The sequence below is a fragment of the Loxodonta africana genome, chromosome 4 (assembly GCF_030014295.1).
Source record: "Loxodonta africana isolate mLoxAfr1 chromosome 4, mLoxAfr1.hap2, whole genome shotgun sequence".
In the NCBI taxonomy this organism is placed as follows: Eukaryota; Metazoa; Chordata; class Mammalia; order Proboscidea; family Elephantidae; genus Loxodonta; species Loxodonta africana.
The window spans coordinates 11,397,138-11,418,174 of record NC_087345.1 but is presented as its reverse complement, the minus strand read 5'-3'; the positions used below and the strand labels follow the sequence as shown (position 1 = coordinate 11,418,174).

Genomic DNA, 21,037 nt, shown 5'->3' with positions numbered 1-21,037 from the left:
CGCACTCACGCGCATGTGCACACCGTCCTGCCGGACAGGGGGCGGGGCTTCGCGGGCGGGGGCGGGGCTTTAGCACAAGTGGCCGGTGTTAGTTCGGGACGCGTGTCCCAAGCTCTTTGGAGTAGTGGGCGTGTCAGTTCGACGGGAGAAGCGCGCGGGATGCGTGATGACGTTAAGGCGTTGATTGGGAGCGAGAAGTGGAGTCTGCGCTTGCGCGACGCCGCAGTTTGGGTCAAAGTTGCTGCCGTCTGCGCCGAAGGTAAGCAAGGGAGGGCTGTGGTCCGTGGAAGTTGCTCCCTGGCCAGGGTCTGGCCTCGTCAGGCTTCACCCGCTCAGTCTCACGCACCCCGCCAGCCTTTCGTCGGCCTGAAGTGCTCAAACATGAAGGGTAGAGAGACTCCGGTCCTCGCTCCCTCTTCCCGGGGTGGTGGTAGCTGGCCTTTGAGGCCTCCTGCGGTGACCCCACCGGGCGTGACTGGCCAGGCGTTGAGGGTTTGGGTGAGATGAGGACCGTCGGGTCCGCTCGAGGACTGAGTATCCCAGAGCGGGAATCCTTCACAGTCCAGATGGCGCCGTGAGTGGAACGGGAATCCCAGGGTTGCGCTGAACCCACATATATACCAAAGCGGCCACCTCGGGCCACCACCGGCCCTGAAGCGTCTGTAAGGAATAGTTAAGGTGAGGCTGCTGCTGGAAAGATCCTCATACCCGCTTAACCCTGCACCAACTACCGGGAGCTGTCGAGGCAGCACGATCCAGCATCCATATTCCTCATGACTAACCCCGAGTCCTTAGGGCAGATCTCAAAGGAGCCTAGGAGTCGGGTTTTTTTTTTGTTTGTTTGTTTACATTTTCTTGTCACTGACCTTATCCTTCTTTCCTGTAGTGAGCAGTAATTACCATGTCAAGGTGGGAGACTTATTACAAAAACGAGGGAGATGAAGAAGAAGAAGAAGAAGATGAGGGCCCTGAAGCAGGTGGTAAGAGACTTAAATGTGTAGTACTGTTCTGTGTGGAAGACCTCCCTGCCTATTTCTCCTGAATGACTTTTGCTCTCTAATGGACCACTCTTCTCTCCCCAAAACAAAAAAAAAAAAACAAATCCACTGCTAACGAGTTGGCTCTGACTCATAGCAACCCTATAGGACAGAGTAGAACTGCCTTATAGAGTTTCCAAGAGGTGTCTGTTGTATTTGAACTGCTGACCTTTTGGTTAGCAGCTGTAGCTTTTAACTACTACGCCACCAGGGTTTCCCTTCTCTCCCCAGATAATGCCAAACCCATTTCTTTCTTTGAACTTTGCTGAGCTCCCTGGATTCTTTTAATTTCCAGCTCTAGTCTATGGGACATCCCTAGCCTGAAACTTTTGGTGGACACTGGTAAATTGACACCTGTTGAGCGTCAGTAAATGAACCTGACCATGGATATCCTCTGCCATGTTAGGTGGCTCAGGGAAGAACCTTACTCATCTAGGAAAGTAGTTTTACTCATTCCAGGACCTCAGTGTAAAAATGTCTTCAACCTACAATAACCACAGCAACCCCAGAGTAAACATTACTCAGCCAGTGATTACAGGAGTGTCATTCCCTCCTCTTAGGCTCCACATTAGGAGCCCTTGTAGCCCAGTGATTAAGCACCTGACTGCTAATGGAAAAGTTGGCAGTTCAAATCCACCAGACACTCTGTGGTAGAAAGATATGGCAGTCTGCTTCTGTAAAGGTTGTTGTTGTTAGGTGCTGACGAGTTGGTTCCGACTCATAGCGACCCTATGCACAACAGAACGAAACACTGCACCATCCTCACAATTGTTATGCTTGAGTCCATTGTTGTAGCCACTGTGTCAGTCCATCTTGTTGAGGGTCTTCCTCTTTTCCTCTGACCCTCTACTTTAGCAAGCACGATGTCCTTCTCCAGGGACTGAACCTTCCTGATAACATGCCCAAAATATGTGAGACATAGTCTCAACATCCTTGCTTCTAAGGAGCATTCTGGTTGTACTTCTTCCAAGACAGATTTGTTCCTTCTTTTGGCAGTGCATGGTGTAGTCAGTATTTTTCTCCAACACCACAATTCAAAGGCATCAATTCTTTGGTCCTTACTCATTGTTCATCTTTCGCATGCATGTGAGGCAGTTGAAAACACCATGGCTTGGGTCAGGTGCATCTTAGTCCTCAGGATGAAATCTTTGCATTTCAGGACTCTAAAGAGGTCTTTTGCAGCTGATTTGCTCAATGCAATGCATCTTTGAATTTCTTGACTGCTGCTTCCGTGGGTGTTGATTGTGGATCCAAGTAAAATGAAGTCCTTGATAGCCTCAATCTTTTCTCCATTTAACATGATGTTGCTTACGGGTCCAGTTCTGAGGATTTTTATTTTCTTTATATTGAGGTGCAATCCATACTGAAGGCTATAGTCTTTGATCTTCATCAGTAAATGCTTTAGTCCTTTTCACTTTCAGTAAGCAAGGTTGTGTGCCATCTGCATATCACAGGTTGTTAATGAGTCTTCCAGTTGTGATGGTGCGTTCTTCTTCATGTAGTCCAGCTTCTCGGGTTATTTGCTCAGCATATAGATTGAATAAGTGTGGTGAAAGGATGCATCCTTCACGCACAACTTTCCTGATTTTAAACCACGAAGTATCCCCTTGTCTTGTTTGAATGACTGTTTGTCTACGTATAGGTTCCTCATCAGCACAATTAAGTGTTCTGGAATTCCTGTTCTTCGTAATGTTACCCATAGTTCATTATGATCCACACAATTGCATGCCTTTGCATAGTCAATAAAACAGGTAAACATCTTTCTGGTATTCTCTGTTTTCAGCCATGGTACATCTGACATCAACAGTGATATCCCTTGTTTCATGTCCTCTTCTGAATCCAGCTTGAATTTCAGGCAGTTGCCGTCGCTGTACTGTCATGACCGCTTTTCAGCAAAATTTTACTTGTGTGTGACATTAATGATATTCTTTGATAATTTCCAAATTCTGTTGGGTCACCTTTCTTTGGAATGGGCACAAATATGGATCTCTTCCAGTGGGTTGACCAGGAAACTGTCTTCCAAATTTCTTGGCATAGACGAGTGAGCACCTCCAGTGTTGCATCTATTCGTTGAAACATGTCAGTTGGTAGCCCATCAATTCCTGGAGCCTTGTTTTTCGCCAGTCCCTTCAGTGCAGCTTGGACTTCTTCACTCAGTACCGTCAGTTCTTAAAATGGCAGAATGTTGGCCAATTCTTTTTGGTACAGTGACTTTGTATTCATTTCATCTTTTGATGCTTCCTGTTTATTATTCAGTATTTTCCCTGTAAAATCCTTCCGCATTGCAACTCAAGTCTTGAATTTTTTTCTCAGTTCTTTCAGTTATAGGGTCACTATGAGTCGGAATCGACTTAAAGGCAATGGGTTTTATGGGTTCAGTTTGACAAATGCTCAGCGTGTTCTTCTCTTTTGATTTTCTGGCTCCAGGTGTTTGTACGTCATTATAATACTTTACTTTGTTTTTTCAAGCTGCCCTTTGAAATCTTCTGTTCAGCCCTTTTACTTGATAATTTCTTCTTTTCTCTTTAGCTACTCTACACTCAAGAGCAAGTTTCAGAGTCTCTTCTGACATCCACTGTGGCCTTTTTTTTTCTTTTTAATGACCTTTTGCTTTCTTTATTATGATGTCCTTGATGTCATTCCACAACTTGTCTGGTCTTTGGTCATTAGAGTTTAATGCGTCAAATCTATTTCTTTTTTTTTTTAACTTTTATTGAGCTTCAAGTGAATGTTTACAAATCAAGTCAGGCTGTCACATATAAGTTTATATATACCTTACTCCGTACTCCCACTTGCTCTCCCCCTAGTGAGTCAGCCCTCCCAGTCTCTCCTTTCGTGACAATTTTGCCAGCTTCCAACTCTCTATCCTCCCATCCCCCCTCTAGACAGGAGATGCCAACACAGTCTCAAGTGACCACTTGATATAATTAGCTCACCCTTCATCAGCATCTCTCACCTACCCACTGTCCAGTTCCTTTCATGTCTGATGAGTTGTCTTCGGGGATGGTTCCTGTCCTGTGCCAACAGAAGGTTTGGGGACCATGACCGCCGGGATTCCTCTAGTCTCAGTCAGACTGTTAAGTATGGTCTTTTTATGAGAATTTGGGGTCTGCATCCCACTGTTCTCCTGCTCCCTCAGGGGTTCTCTGTTGTGCTCCCTGTCAGGGCAGTCATCGGTTGTGGCCTGGCACCATCTAGTTCTTCTGGTCTCAGGATGATGTAGATCTCTGGTTCATGTGGCCCTTTCTGTCTCTTGGGCTCTTAGTTGTCGTGTGACCTTGGTGTTCTTTATTCTCCTTTGCTCCAGGTGGGTTGAGACCAATTGATGCATCTTAGATGGCCGCTTGTTAGCATTTAAGACCCCAGACGCCACATTTCAAAGTGGGATGCAGAATGTTTTCATAATAGAATTATTTTGCCAGTTGACTTAGAAGTCCCCTTAAACCATGGTCCCCAAACCCCTCGCCCTTGCTCCGCTGACCTTTGAAGCATTCATTTTATCCCGGAAACTTCTTTGCTTTTGGTCCAGTCCAGTTGAGCTGACCTTCCATGTATTGAGTATTGTCTTTCCCTTCACCTAAAGCAGTTCTTATCTACTAATTGATCAGTAAAAAAACCCTCTCCCACTCCCCTCCCTCCCTCCCCCCCTCGTAACCATAAAAGTATGTGTTCTTCTCAGTTTATACTATTTCTCAAGATCTTATAATAGTGGTCTTATACAATATTTGTAGTTTTGCCTCTGACTAATTTCGCTCAGCATAATGCCTTCCAGCTTCCTCCATGTTATGAAATGTTTCACAGATTTGTCACTGTTCTTTATGGATGCGTAGTATTCCATTGTGTGAATATACCACAATTTTATTTAACCATTCATCCATTGATAGACACCTTGGTTGCCTCCAGCTTTTTGCTATTGTAAACAGAGCTGCAATAAACATGGGTGTGTATATATCTGTTTGTGTGAAGGCTCTTATTTCTCTAGGGTATATTCCGAGGAGTGGGATTTCTGGGTTGTATGGAAGTTCTATTTCTAACTGTTTGAGATAACGCCAGATAGATTTCCAAAGTGGTTGTACCATTTTACATTCCCACCAGCAGTGTATAAGAGTTCTAATCTCTCCACAGCCTCTCCAACATTTATTATCTTATGTTTTTTGGATTAATGCCAGCCTTGATGGAGTGAGATGGAATCTCATCGTAGTTTTAATTTGCATTTCTCTAATGGCTAATGATCGAGAGCATTTTCTCATGTATCTGTTAGCTGCTTGAATATCTTCTTTAGTGAAGTGTGTGTTCATATCCTTTGCCCACTTCTTGATTGGGTTGTTTGTCTTTTTGTGGTTGAGTTTTGACAGAATGATATAGATTTTAGAGATCAGGCGCTGGTCGGAGATGTCATAGCTGAAAATTCTTTCCCAGTCTGTAGGTGGTCTTTTTACTCTTTTGGTGAAGTCTTTAGATGAGCATAGGTGTTTGATTTTTAGGAGCTCCCAGTTACATGGTTTCTCTTCGTCGTTTTTGGTAATGTTTTGTATTCTGTTTATGCCTTGTATTAGGGCTCCTAACGTTGTCCCTATTTTTTCTTCCATGATCTTTATCGTTTTAGTCTTTATTCTTTTTTTTTAAATATTTTTAATGTGCTTTAAGTGAAAGTTTACAAATCAAGTGAGTCTCACATATAAAACCGTATATACACCTTGGTACATACTCCTAGTTGCTCTCCCCCTAATGAGACAGCACACTCCTTCTCTCCACCCTGTATTTCCGTGTCCATTCAGCTAGCCTCTGTCCCCCTTGGACTTCACATCTCCCCTCCAGACAGGAGCTGGACACATAGTCTCATGTGTCTACTTGACCCAAGAAGCCCACTCCTCACCAGTATCATCAAATCTATTCTTGAGATGGTCTCTAAATTCAGGTGGGGTATACCCAAGGTCATATTTTGACACTCATGGACTTGATCTAATTTTCTTCAGCTTCAACTTGAACTTGTATATGAGCAATTGATGGTCTGTTCCACAGTTGGCCCCTGGCCTTTTTGTGACTCATGATGTTGAGCTTCTCCATCATTTGTTTCCACAGACGTAGTGATTTCATTCCTTTGTATTCCATTTGGTGAGGGTCAATTGTATAGTCCACGCATCTGTCAATTTGTCGTACTCTGGTGGTTTGTGTGTTGCTGTGATGCTGGAAGCTATGCTACTGGTCTTTCAAATAGCAGTAGGGTCACCCATGGTAGACAGGTTTTAGCAGAGCTTCCAGACTGAGACTGTAGAAAGAGGGACCTGGCAGTCTACCTCTGAAAAAAATTGGCCAGTGAAAACCTTACGAGTAGCAGCGGAACATTGTCTGTTTTGGGTCCAGAAGATGAGCCCCTGAGGTTGGAAGGCACTCAAAATATGACTGGGGAAGAGCTGCCTCCTCAAAGTAGAGTCAGTCTTAATGATGAGGATGGAGTAAAGCTTTCAAGACCTTCATCTGCTAAGGTGGCACAACTTAAAATGAGAAGAAACAGCTGCAAACATCCATTAATAATTGGAACATGGAATGTATGAAGTGTGAATCTAGGAAAATCGGAAATTGTCAAAAATGAAATGGGATGCATAAAGATTGATATCCTAGGCATTAGTGAGCTGAAATGGACTGATACTGGCCATTTTGAATTGGATAGTCATATGGTCTACTATGCCGGAAATGAGAAATTGAAGAGGAGTGGCATGGCATTCGTCATCAAAAAGTACGTTTCAAGATCTCTCCTGAAGTACCGCACTATCAGTGATAGGATACGATCCAGTGCCTACCAGACAGACCAGTTAATATGGCTATTCAGATTTATGCAGCAGCCACTAATGCCAAAGATGAGAAAATTGAAGATTTTTACCAACTTCTGCAGTCTGAAATTGATCGAACATGCAATCAAGATGCATTGACGATTACTGGTGATTGGAATACGAGAGTTGGAAACGAAGAAGAAGGATCAGTACTTGGAAAATGTGGCTTTGGTGATAGAAACAGTGCTGGAGATCGGATGATAGAATTTTGCAAGACTAATGACTTCTTCATTGCAAATACCTTTTTTCAACAGCATAAGCGGTAACTATACTGGTGGTCCTCGCTGGATAGAATATGCGTGAATCAGATAGACCACATGTAACCTACGTACTGGTTAATTTAACTCCTGGGTAGAAAATTTTAAATATTGCTTTTATTCAAAGTGAGAAAAATATAGGGAATATAAAAAATAAAGAAAAGGGAAAAGTTAGTATAATCTACCACCCTAACACAACGAGTATTTTACTTGGATCCACAATCAACGCACATAGAAGCAGAAGTCACGAAATCAAATGATGTATTGCATTGGGTTGATTTGCTGCACAAGACCCCATTAAAGTGCTGAGAAGCAAAGATATCACTCTGAGGACTAAGGTGTACCTGACCCAAGTCATGATATTTTCAATCGCCTCATATCCCTTTGAAAACTGGTCAGTGGGTAAGGAAAACCAAAGAAGAATTGATGCCTTTGAATTGTGGTGTTGGTGAAGAATACTGAATATACCATGGACTGCCAGAAAAAATGAACACATCTGTCTTGGAAAAAGTATGGTCAGAATGGTTGTTGGCAGCCAAGATGATGAGACTTTGTCTTACATACTTTGGACATGTTACGAGGGACCAATCCCTGGAAAAGGATATCATGCTTGGTCAACTAGGGGATCAGTAAAAAGAAGATGACCCTCAGTGAGATAAATTGACACAGTGGCTGCAACAGTGGGCTTAAGCATGGCAATGATTGTGAGGATGGTGCAGCACCAGGCAGTGTTTCATTATGTTATACATAATAGGGTCACTGTGAGTTGAAACCGACTCGATGGCGCTTAACAGGAGCAGCGACACAACCACTACCAGCATACCATCATTTTGCGTATTTCCTTCTATAGATTTTTTTAATTTTGGGTATATAATTAAAGTATCTGTTTTTGTTTGAATCAGATTTTTCGTTACGGTTGTAATCGTAATACATATACAATTTTTTCCTTGAAAAATTACACCGGTCTTGTTCAGAAAAGAATTTTAAACATATGTACATAATTTTGTGCTATTTTTCCCTTATTATGGTTTCAGAGTATAATCTCTGTCCATGCAACTGCGTAGATCCAGTCTTTCAGTCTTTCTAGGTTATTTTAAATGTATGGTAATTTGTTCATTTACTCTGCCTTCTATTCGACATTTTATTTTCATTTCATTAATAAACAACGTCAAGATAAATTTTGCGTAAAGGCTTTTCCATATTTTATTTTCCTAGAACAGATTGCTGAAAAATAGTTAGGTTTGGCCGAAGTTGGAAATCACGTCTTTTAGGTTTTTGATATGTATAGCCATATTGTTTCCCAGAAGGCGCATAATTAAATTTATTGTGTTAAGAAGCAGCAGTGTCAAAAAGAGAGACAACCAGACATTATATGCCTTTTTTTTTTGAAAAATACAATATCTGCTATGGTATAAAAAAAAAAAAAAAAAAAGGTATATGTAAAAAAAAAAAAAACCCAAACCCATTACTGTAGCGTCGATTTCGACTCATAGGGACCCTATAGGACAGAGTAGAACTGCCCCATAAAGTTTCCAAGGAACACCTGGTGGATTCGAACTGCTGACCTTTTGGTATAGTCATGCAAAAAACAAAACAAAAACTCGAATCTGATTAAGCCTGTATGTAGGTCCTTTGTAGGAAATGAGAGGAGAGAGGAATATGTTAATCTACACTGGATGCAATCATCAGAATCCACAGTGTGGGAAACTACATGACAAATGTCCTGTTTTATCAACAAATGAAGTTGAAAGGGAGGGAGTATCTATAGATTAAGAGGCTTCAAAAACGTTTTAAAAAACGAGCAAAACTAGTGTTTAGGGATATATACTTGGATGATAAAACTAAAAAGAAAAGTAAGGAAACGATTACCAAAAGTCAGGATAGTGGTTACTCTTGAGGGGCAGGGGCTTTTCCTGGGAGGGGGAATATGTGGGGGGCTTCTGGTGTGACTGGCATGGTTCAGTTTCCTGACGTGGGGAGTGGTTTTAAGGGCGTTCACCTTATAATCATTCATTAGGCTGTAGTTTTGTCTTCGTAGCTTCCTCTGTTTTATGTGAGTGATAAGTGTGATAAATATGAACACAAGGACAAATATAGCCTTTCATTTTTTCCCCCCACAGGAGAGTATAAATATTCAGGAAGAGATAGTTTGATTTTCTTGGTTGACGCCTCCAAGGCCATGTTTGAAATTCAGGGTGAAGGTGATGAAGATGAATTGACTCCCTTTGACATGAGCATCCAGGTACCACTGCCTTTTTTTTTTTTTTTTAAATTTTTATTAAGCTTCAAGTGAACATTTACCATTCCAATCAGTCTGCCTTTTTTATTTACTAAACAAACAACCTCCTCCCCTAAATGTATTAAAACCATGTTATGGACTAAATTGTGTCCTCAAAAAATGTGTGTTATAAATCCTAACCTCTATGCCTGTGGCTATAGTCCCATTTGGGAATGAGTTGTCTGTTATATTAATGAGGCAGGATTAGTGTAGTGTGTGTCTTGAGTCAGTTTCTTACAAGGAACAAAAAGAGATAGAGGATGGTAGATGCCATGCCACATGAAGACCCCCAAGGAGCCAAGGAACAGAAGCTGAAGTGACAAGGACCTTCCCCCAGAGCCAACAGTGAGAGCCGTGAGCCTAGATCCGGCACTCTGAACCTGGACTTCTTCCCTCCTAAAGTGTGAGAAAAGAAATTTGTTTGTTAAAGCCGTCCACTTGTATTTCTGTGATAGCAGCACTAGATAACTAAGACAAACCACTTTAAAAATTCTAGGCTCTTTGGAAAGTTTATTTGTGAACGATAAATAGTGATTGGCCTCCCAGGATGGCTGTCTACACATGTGGCTGAAAAAGAGTAACAATACTGGAGAACAAGTCCTTTTTTGGCAGGGGGTTGAATTTAGGACTCTAGGACTCCATTGCCCCCACCTTCTGCAGAGCCCTAGGTGTAGTTTTAGGGCTCCTCCTTCTGCAGAGATGGGAGTGTAAAGGCAGAAGGGACGTTCTGGCAATTACAGTGTGGAGATGAGTCCTCTTGTAAGTGATATTTTTAATGGTTAAAAAAGATTACTATGTCTTTTATGTGTTTCATAGAGAAGAATTTTGAATGTTTTATTGTATATCTCTTATCTCATGTTTTTAGAGATTGGAACCAAACGGGAACTGTTCATGTTTAATTTGTTTGCACACCAGCAGTTCCTGTGGCTGGCAAATCAGGGCATCTTACATCTAAAAAAAGAATAAAAAAGAAATCCCTTACTTTAAAGTAGTGGTTCTCAGACTTTAGCTTACATCAGAATCCTCCGGAGGACTTGTTAAAACAGATTCCTAGGCGTCACCCTAGAATCAGGATTTCTGATTCTGTGGGTCTGGAGTAGGGCCCGAGAATTTGCATTTCCAGCAAGTTCCCAGGTGATGCTGTTGCTGCCAGTTGGGAGACAACACTGTGAGGACCACTGCTTTAACCTTTTTCTGGATCATGGACCCCTTTGAGAATGTGATGAAGGCTATTGACCCTCTTCGCAAAAAGATACACTCACAGTTATATGTGTAATTTCAAAGGGTTCATGGAACCCTTGAAGCCTAAAGACCCTGGAAAAACTGTAGTATTGTGTGCCAAATAAATGAGAAATTCCTAGGTGAGTAGTATGCGTTTGATAAAAAAACAATGGAGGAACATTTTCTAAAAATCTATTTTAGTTTTAGTTTTGTTTTTGTGTTTTTAACTCTTAGAATCTAGAAGAAGCCTTCACCAAATTTTGGAAACATTTGTATGTAGGCTGCTCAAAAAGCAGATTAAGATGGTTTCAGAAATGAGTACTTGCCGTGCAGATGATTGTCCATGACCAAACAGAATGTAGGTTCTGCATTTAGGGAGAGAATGGCTGTGGAAAGAGGCAGGTTAGAGGCTCAGGCAAGACATAGGGTAGGGGGTTACCAGATACATTTATTCCTCAGCTTTGGAGAATCGGAAACTTCATTTCGTCGTTGCACCCAGGATTGAACAGGCCCCCAAGAGACTGGGCAGCACTTATGAAACACTGATTTATAAGATGCTGACATTAGTTTATACGAGTGGATAGATCGTTCCCGTGACTAGAATACTGATGTCTTTAATTGGGTAATTAAGCAAATTTTATTTAAAAGGATGATGTTAGTTGGTATAGATTAATTTTGGGGTTACATATACTTATCATAAATGTAATTTTTAAATTATTTTATATATGTAAATCTGTTTTCCTGGTATCGGGGTACTCAAGGAGACATTTAGTGACCTGTCCAAACTCAGCCAACTAAGTAAGTGGCATTGGTGGGACTCACATTAAGATTTTCTGATTCCACTGCAGGGCTTTTTGTTGTTGTCGAGAATATACACAGCAAAAAAAAAAAAAAAAAAAAATACACCAATTCAGCATAAATAAAAAAAAAAAATTACTTTATTTTATTTTTTTTATTTATACTGAATTGGCATACCATTTACTGACATTGATTACATTCTCGGAGTTGTGTAACCACTTTCAACCTCCTTTTCTGAGTTTTCTCCCACCATTAGCACTGCTCCCTAAGGTTCTGTCTAATCCTTCTGGTTGCTGTCGTCAGTTTGATCCCATACAGATAACTCTTAAAAGAGCACAGTGCTCACGGCAGACAGTTTTTACTGGTTAAGCTAAACTATTATTTGGTTTTAAGGTGACTTCATGGGGTATTTTTGGCTTAAGGTTTAAAGAGTATCTCAGGACAGTAGTTTCAGGGGTTCATCCACCCCCCATGGCTTAAGAAAGTGTACATTCCATGAGAATTTTGGTTGTGTTCTGCATTTTCCCCCTTTTGATAAGAATTTTTCTGTGGAATCTTTGATCAGAATGTTCGGTAATGGTAGCTAAACTGGGTACCATCCAGTTCTTCTGGTCTCATTGCAAGGGAGGCAGTTGTTTATAGAGGCGATTAGCCACACTTTCCACATTGTCCTTCTATTGCTGACTCTCCTTCTTTCTTTTTCCTCTGTTGTTCCAGGCATACAGAGAGCAATAGTGCCTTTGGTGGCTGCTTGCAAGCTTTTAAGACCCAGGTACTATGCATCGAATGAGGAGGCACTAAACACATTATTAGGCCAGTTAACTGGGATGTGCCACGAAACCATGACCCTAAACCTCCAAACCAAGGAACCAAATCCCACGAGGCTTTTGGTTGAACTCACCCTCCTTGTCTGAGTTATTCCTCCGCCGTTAACGTGAACTCACTGCCCCCTAAGTTTCCTATCTGATATTTAGAGTTGCTGTTGTCAGTTTGATTCCATATAAATAGCAGGGCTTTTTTCCCCTTGTTCTTCTGTAGCACAGTTCCCTTCCTGAAAAGATACATGTCTTTAAGTCTCTGATTTCTTAGAGTTGTTGTTAGTTACCGTCGAGACGATTCCAACTCATGGCAACTCCATGTGTACAGAATACAACTGCTCCATAGAGTTTTCAGTGCTGTTACCTGTTAGAAGCAGACCGCCAGGACTGTCTTCCAAAGCACCTGTTGGTGGGTTTGAACTGCCAACCTTTTGGCTAGTAGTTGAGTGCTTAACCATTTGTGCCATCCAGTAGGGATTGCCTGTACGTCTATTATATACTTACAACACTGCTTTTTGTTACATCTTGGTGTACATGCCTGCCACTCTCACTGATTTGTGAGTTTTCCTCGAAGTAGGGGTTATTGAGCACCTACTATATGCCGGGCACTTATAAGGCTTATGTTTAGTGATAAGTAAGTAACTGAATTTTTATTTTCCTATTTTTAGTGCATCCTGAGTGTGTACACCAACAAGATCATAAGCAGTGATCGGGATCTCTTGGCAGTGGTGTTCTACGGTACCGAGAAAGACAAAAATTCAGTGAATTTCAAAAATATTTACGTCTTACAAGAGTTGGACAATCCAGGTAAGTAATATTTTAAGATCAGTTTTTTCCTTACATGAGCATGTTACTACCCTGAACGAAGGAGGAGGTGAAGAAAGAAGCAGTTCCATCTTGCCTGGGATTATGCTTTCCTGCAGAAGGGGGTCCTTACTGGGATGTAGACTTCACTGTATGGGTTAAACAGCCCTGAGGTGAGAAGGGAACCTGAGGCTCTTCTCGGTTAGTTTTGTGGTAAAGGTGGCACTGACACCGTTCTCATTTTTCTGTCCATTTGACCCCCTGCCTCCGATCAGGTGCCAAACGAGTGCTAGAGCTTGACCAGTTTAAGGGCCAGCAGGGAAGGAAGCATTTCCAGGACCTAATTGGCCATGGATCTGACTATTCGCTAAATGAAGCACTGTGGGTCTGTGCCAACCTCTTTAGTGATGTCCAGTTCAAGCTGAGCCATAAGAGGGTCATGCTGTTCACCAATGAAGACGACCCCCATGGCAATGACAGTGCTAAAGCCAGTCGGGCCAGGACCAAAGCTGCTGATCTCCGTGACACAGGTGAGCATTCTCCCAGCCCTTTTAAATTGGCACTTCATTTGACTGCTTTTTTTTTTTAACATTTAAAAAAAAGATTTTTATTGTGCTTCAAGAGAAGGTTTACAAATCAACTCAGTCTGTCATACAAAAATTTATATACACCTTGCTATATACTCCTGCTTGCTCTCCCCACAATGAGACAGCACACTTCTTCCCTCCACTATATTTTCGTTTGACTGCTTCTTTATAGCTAATGTCAAGCATTTGCTTTCCCCCATTCACAGCCAAATGAAAGAATAAAGTGAAGCCAGGGGGAGACATCCAGGTAGCATTGACACTGAACATGGCCATGCCATTAGCTGTGAAGGGCTCTACCAGAGGGGGCTTGTTGTAGCTGTAATGCCACCCTGAATGTGAGTTATTGGAATATGTTGTCAGAAGTCATAATAGCCTTTGATTTCCTTAGCTACTTTTTCTAAGTCTTGTAATTGTTCATAATCAATCTAGTTCTTTGGGAGTTTTTCAAAGGCATATTTGAGCTTAACTGAAAAAGAATTCTCACTTGCTGAACATTGATTTTTTTTTTTTTTGAGACAATTTTATTCAGATTCTTCACTGCATATTTTTTTTTCTTTTGGTGAAAGTATATATAGCCAAAGATAGACCATTTCAACAATTTCTACATGTACGACTCAGTGATGTTGATTACAGCCTTCAAGTTGTGCTACCGTTCTCATCATCCCTTTCCCAAGTGTTCCACCATCATTGTCTTAACCTCACTGATCCCTAAACTTCCCATCCAGCCTTTGGAGTTGATGTCAGTTTGATCTCACATAGGTAATTCTTTAAAAGAGCACAGTGCTCAAAGCAAACATACTTTACTAATTAAGATATGAAAATTGATTTTTTTCTGCACTTTTGTCTATCCTGGCACCAGGTATCTTTCTTGACTTGATGCACCTAAAGAAGCATGGCGGCTTTGATATATCCTTGTTCTACAGAGATATCATCAGCTTAGCAGAGGATGAAGACACAGGGGTTCACTTTGAGGAATCGAGCAAACTGGAAGACCTGTTGAGGAAGATTCGAGCCAAGGAGAACAGGAAGCGCACGCTTGGCAGGTGTGCTCTGAGCCTGGGTTAACCACCCACAAGTCCTCTAACAGTTCAGAAGCAATGCATTGCTTTCAGTTCCCTGGCTCCTTAACTCTGGACTGTGTTTCTGCCTCACTGCATTCTCTAAAAATCTTGCATTATTTCAGCATGGCACAAGCCATTTGCTTCTCTGTCTCTGGAAAGAGCTGGCATGGTGTTTCTCTAAAATAACACAACCCTCCATTTCCTTGGGGTAAATAGTTGTAGTTTAATGGTATCCTTAGTTGTACATTTATCTGCTTTCATTTCTGTAAATCGAGGATAACAGTAGTACCTGCCTGATTAGATGGTTGTTAGAGTGCCGTCTAGTTGGCTCTGATTCATGGTGACCTTAATGTATAACAGAACAAAATGTTGCCTGGTCCTGCGTCATCTTCGTGATCGTTGGTATGTTCGAGTCCACTGAGTCATTAGGTTGTAATGAGGATTAGATAAAAAGGACTTTTAAAGCAGAGCCTGGAAAGTAGCAAAAATTCAGTAAATGTTGTTAGGTGCTGTCGAGTTTGTTCTGACTCACAGTGACCTCACGCACAACAGAAAGAAACACTGCCCAGCCTGCGCCATCCTCAAAATTGTTATTATGTTTGAGTCTGTTGTTGCAGCCACTGTGTCAGTCCATCTCTTGAGGGTCTTCCTCGTTTTCGTTGACTTCTTCTTTACAAGCATGATGTTCTTTTGGAGCTGGTCCCTTTTGATAACATGTCCAAAGTAAGCGAATCAAAGTCTCACTATCCTCTTTTCTAAGAAGTTCTGCCTGAGCTTCTTCCAAGACAGATTTGTTCGTTCTTTTGGCAGCCCATGATATATGCTGTATTCTTCGCCTACACCGTAGCTGAAAGGCATCAATTCTTCTTCAGTCTCCTTATTCATTGTCCAGCTTTTGCATGCGTATGAGGTGATTGAAAATACCGTGGCTTGGGTGAGGAGCACCTTAGTTCTGAAAGTGATGTCTTTGCTATTTAACACTTTAAAGAGTTCTTTTGCAGTAAGTTTGCCCAGTGCAGTGTGTCATTTTATTTCTTTACTGCTGTTTCCATAGTTGTTGATTGCAGATGCAAGTAAAATGAAATCTTTGACTTCAGTATTTTCTCTGATTATCATAATGTTGCTTATTGGTCCAATTGTGAGAATTTTTGTTTTCTTTATGTTGATCCCTACTGAAGGCTGTAGTCTTTGATCTTCATCAGTAAGCGCTTTGAGTCCTCTTCACTTTTAGCAAGCAGTGTTGTCATCTGCATAACGTAGGTTGTTAATTGAGTCTTCCTTCAGTCTTAATGCTGAGTTCTTCATATAGTCCAACTTTGTGGATTATTTGCTCAGCATATAGATTGAATAAGTATGGTGAAGGTATATAACCCTGACACGTACCTTTCCTGATTTTAAACCATGCAGTATCCCCTTGTTTTGTTCCAACAGCTGCCTCTGGCCTACGTACAGGTTCTGCATGAGCACAATTAAGTGTTCTAGAATTCTCATTCTTCATAATGTTACCCATAATTTGTTATGATCCACACAGTCAAATGCATTTGTATTGTCAATAAAAACAGATAAAAACCTTTCTGGTATTCTCTGCTTTCAGCCAAGATCCGTCTGAAATCGGCAATGATATCCCTCGTTCCACGTCTTGTTCTGAATCCAGCGTGAATTTCTGGCAGTTCCCTGTCAGTATAGTGCTGCAGCTGTTTTTGAATTATTTTCAGCATAATTTTACTTGCATGTGGTATTCAATAATTTCCACATTCTGATGGATCACCTTTCTTTGGAATGGGCACAAATATGGATCTCTTTCAGTCGATTGGCCAGGAAGCTGTCTTCCAAATTTCTTGGCATAGATGAGTGAGCACTTCCAGCGTTGTATTTGTTTGTTGGAACATTTCAGTTGGTATTCTGTCAAGTCCTGGAGCCTTGGGCTTCTTCCTTCAATACCATCAGTTCTTGATTATTTGCTACGTCCTGAAATGGCTGAACGTCGACCAGTTCTTTTGGTACAGTGGCTCTGTGTATTCCTTCCATCTTCTTTTGATGCTTCCTGTGTCATTGAGTTTTTTTGCGATAGAATCATTCAGTATTGTAACTCGAGGCTTGAATTTTTTTCTTCAGTTGTTTTAGCTTGAGAAATGTTGAGTGTATTCTTCGCTTTTGGTTTTCTATCTCCAGGTCTTTGCACATGTCATTATAATACTTTGTCTTCTCCATCTGCACTTTGAGATCTTCTGTTCAACTCTTTGAGTTCATTATTTTTTTCTTTCCCCTTAGCTACTCGATGTTCAAGAGCAAGTTTCATGGTCTCTTCTTTCTTTTTAATGACCTCTTTTTTCACGTATGATGTTCTTGATATTATCCCACAACTTGTCTGATCTTCAGTCATTAATGGTCAGTTCGTCAGATGTGTTCTTGAGATAGTCTCTAAATTCAGGTGGGATATACTTAAAGTCATGTTTAGCTCTTGTGGACTTGTTTTAATTTTCTTCAGCTTCACCTTGAACTGGCACACGGGCAATTGATGGTTTGTTACGTGGCGGCCCCTGGCCTTGCTCTGACCGACGATATTGAGCTTCTCCATCATCTCTTTCCACATATGTAGCACTTTGATTCCTGTGTATTCTATCTGGTGAGGTCCACATGTATAATCACCATTTATATTGTTGAAAAAAGGTACTTGAGATGAATAAGTTGTTGGTCTTGCAGAATTCTGTCATGGAATCTCTAGCATCCTTTCTGTCACCAAGGCTGTATTTTCCAAGTACTGATTCCTCTTTATTTCTACCTTTCTCATTCTACTCACCAGTAATATCACTACATCTTGATTGCATGTCTGATCAATTTCAGACTGCAGAAGTTGGTAAAATTCTTCAATTTCTACATCTTTGGCATTAGTGTCTGGGGCATAAATTTGAATAATAGTTGTATTAACTGATCTTCCTTTTAGGCGTATTATAATCATGTTATTCTGATTTCTTATCATTTGCCATTAATAGGAACCAGTTTGTTAGATTATGTTCTTTGAAAGAACTTAGAATTTTAAGTGCTCCTCAGTGTCTTTTTCTAAAGAGCATTAGTTTTTTATTTTAGACTGTTGTTGTTGTTGTCAGGTGCTGTAGAGTCGGTTCCGACTCATAGCGACCCTGTGTACCACAGAACAAAACACTGCCCGGTCCTGCGCCATGCTCACAGTTGTTATGCTTGAGCCCGTTGTTGTAGCCACCATGTCAATCCACCTCACTGAGGGTTTTCCTCTCTTCTGCTGTCCCTCTACTTTACCAAACATGATGTCCTTCCCTAGGGACTGATCCTTCCTGCAACATGTCCAAAGTATGTAAGATGCAGTCTTGCCATCCTTGTTTCTAAGGAGCATTCTAGTTGTACTTCTTCTAAGACAGATTTGTTCCTTCTTTTGGCAGTCCGTGGTATATTCAGTGTTCTTCGCCAACACTACAATTCAAAGGCGTCAATTCATCTTCTGTCTTCCTTATTCACAGTCCAGCTTTCACGTGCATATGATGTGATTGAAAATACCATGCCTTGGGTCAGGTACATCTTTAGTCTTCAAGGTGACATCTTTGCTTTTCAAGACTTTAAAAAGGTCCTTTGCGGCAGATTTGCCCAATACAATACATCTTTTGATTTTTTGACTGCTGCTTCCATGGGTGTTGATTGTGACTCCAAGTAAAATGAAATCCTGACAACTTCAGTCTTTTCTCCGTTTATCGTGATGTTGCTCATTGGTCCAGTTGTAAGGATTTTTGTTTTCTTTATGTTGAGGCATAAACCATACTGAAGGCTTTGGGCTTTGATCTTCATCAGTAAGTGCTTCAAGTCTTCTTCACTTTCAGCAAGCAAGGTTGTATGATCTGCATAACGCAGGTTGCAAATGAGTCTTCCTCCAATCCTGATGCCCCGTCCTTCTTCATATAGTCCAGCTTCTCTGATTATTTGCTCAGCATACAGGTTGAATAAGCATGGTGAAGGGACACAACCTTTCCTGACTTTAAACCACGCAGTATCCCCTTGTTCTGTCCGAACAACTGCCTCTTGATCCGTGTATAGGTTCCTTATGAGCACAATTAAGTGTTCATTTTAGAGTGGTTTCCTCAATATGAGGGTCATGACCCTTGGTAATTTTTGAGCTGTTTTTAAGAATTAAGTGGCAGTTCTAGAAACCCCATGAAGTGATCTTCAGGAAAGCACGGCCCCACTCTTTGCTCCACTTGTCATTTTGTCATTACATTCATTTCCCCCTGGGAACTATTTCTTTTTGCTCAAACAAATGCTCTGTCACACCTTCATTCTCCCTGTAACGACAGACTGTTATTCCTAGTACAATTTGGAAATCTACCACAAACTTGGGTGGGGTTGGCAGAGAGGATAAAGTAGTGGGTAAATATAGTTACTGGAGTCTTAATGCTGGATTCTAATTCTGGTCCCTCTACTCTGTGACCTGGGGCCAAGTCAGGAACTTCTCTGAGCCTCAGTAAAATGGGACCAAATGGTTCCTCTCGATAGGATTGAAGTGAAGATCAAATGGGATAATCTAAGTTTCTTAGTCATCTAGTGCTGCTATAACAGAAATACCACAAGTGGATGGCTTTAACAAAGAGAAGTTTATTTTCTCACAGTTTAGTAGGCTACAAGTCCAAATTCAGGGCATCAGTTCCAGGGGAAGGCTTTCTGTGTTGGCTCTGGAGGAAGGTCCTTGCCATCAATCTTCCCCTGGACTAGGAGCTTCTCTGCACAGGAACCCCAGGTCTGAAGGATGTGCTCTGCTCCCTTGGCGGTATGAGGTCCCTCTGTCTCTCTGCTTGCTTCACTGTTTTATATCTCAAAAGAGATTGGCTTAAGATACAATCTAATCTTGTAGATCTCGTCAATATAACTTCCAATAATTCATCTCATTAACATCACAGTGATAGGATTTACAACACATAGGAAAATTTCACATCAAATGACAAAATGGGGGACAATTACACAGTACTGGGAATTATGGCCTATCCAAATTGATACATATATTTTTTGGGGACACAGTTCAATCCATGACACTAGGCATTGTGCTTGGGACATAGTAATTATTTATAAATGTTAGCTATTTTTATTATTTTATGGAAGAGTGATTATAAGGGTACCTGATACAAATAATAATAGGTAGGTTGGAGATGTTTGAAAAGTAGTAGTGCTTTAGATCTAAGGCCTAGAAAATTATTAAGCATATTCTTAGTATAATCAAATAAATAATTGTGTGGTTATTGTGTGCCAGGCACAGTCCTAAATTCTTTGTTGACACGTTAACTTATTTAATCTTTATGACAGCCCTTTGAGATAGGTTGAAACCTATCCACTAGTGGCATTTATTAACCTAAAAACATTTCAGATGAAATTAAACCTATTAAGTAACTTCTTCTGCACCATGATCCAGTCTTCCACATTTTCCTTCTCAACATATGAGATAAAGCATATGATGTTATACTGTAATTGTTTTGTAATTTGGAGTTATGACATGTTCAGGGTTGAAAGATACCTCAGTTTATAAAGGTGAAAATTTAGATGGGGTGGAGGGAGTAATGGATTTGCTATTTTGGGTTAGAAGTAGAACCAAGGTCCTTGGGGACATCTAGTTCAATTGGCATAACAGTTTTTAAAGAAAATGTTCTATATCCTACTTTGGTGAGTAGTGTCTGGGATCTTAAAAGCTTGTGAGCCTCCATGTCATATACTCCACTGGTCCCAGCCCATCGGAGTAAGGGAGAATGAAAAAACCTGAAGATACAAGGGAAAGATTAGTCCAAAGGACTAATGGGCCACAACCACCACAGACTGAATCCAGCCAATTAGATGGTGCCCGGCTACTAGCACTGACTGCTCTGACAGGGATCACAATAGAGAGTCCCGGACAGAGCTGGAGAAAAATGTAGAACAAAATTTTAACTCACCAAAAAAGACCAGACTTACTGGTCTGACAGAGACTGGAGAAACTCTAAGAATATGGCCCCCGGATACCCTTTTAACTCAGGACCGAGGCCACTTCTGAAGTTTACCCTTCAGTCAAAGATTAGACAGGCCCATAAAAAAAACACTTAAAATACATGTAGCTGAACCATGTATATGAGATTAAATGGGCACACTAGCCAGGGGTCAAGGAAGAGAAGGCAGGAGGGAACAGGACATATGGATGAATGGAAATGGAGAACCCAAGGTTGAGAAGGGGGGAGTGTTGCTATGTCACGGGGTTGGCAACCAATGTCACAAAACAATATGTGGATTAATTGTTTAAGGAGAAACTGATTTGCACTGTAAACCTTCACCTAAATCACCATAAAAAAAAAAAAATAGAAACAA

At 41.1% G+C, this 21,037-nt stretch overlaps 1 protein-coding gene across 6 annotated transcripts in view; it reads left to right on the top strand.

Moving 5' to 3' along the window:
• Nucleotides 1–153: 153 nt before the first annotated feature.
• The window catches only part of XRCC6 (X-ray repair cross complementing 6), a 39,864-nt gene continuing 18,980 nt past the window's right edge, over nucleotides 154–21,037 (top strand). For 2 of the 6 annotated variants that reach the window (XM_064283444.1, XM_003419814.4), the window contains exons 1-6: nucleotides 154–259; nucleotides 887–980; nucleotides 9,246–9,367; nucleotides 12,909–13,047; nucleotides 13,320–13,574; nucleotides 14,491–14,674. In XM_064283444.1, coding sequence (XP_064139514.1) covers nucleotides 902–980; nucleotides 9,246–9,367; nucleotides 12,909–13,047; nucleotides 13,320–13,574; nucleotides 14,491–14,674 — 779 coding nt within the window. In that variant the 5' untranslated portion in view covers nucleotides 154–259; nucleotides 887–901. Of the gene's footprint in view, nucleotides 260–284; nucleotides 679–886; nucleotides 981–9,245; nucleotides 9,368–12,908; nucleotides 13,048–13,319; nucleotides 13,575–14,490; nucleotides 14,675–21,037 lie in introns of those variants that run through there. The other 4 variants (XM_023559885.2, XM_023559884.2, XM_010599303.3 and 1 more) reach the window with 4 other exon arrangements.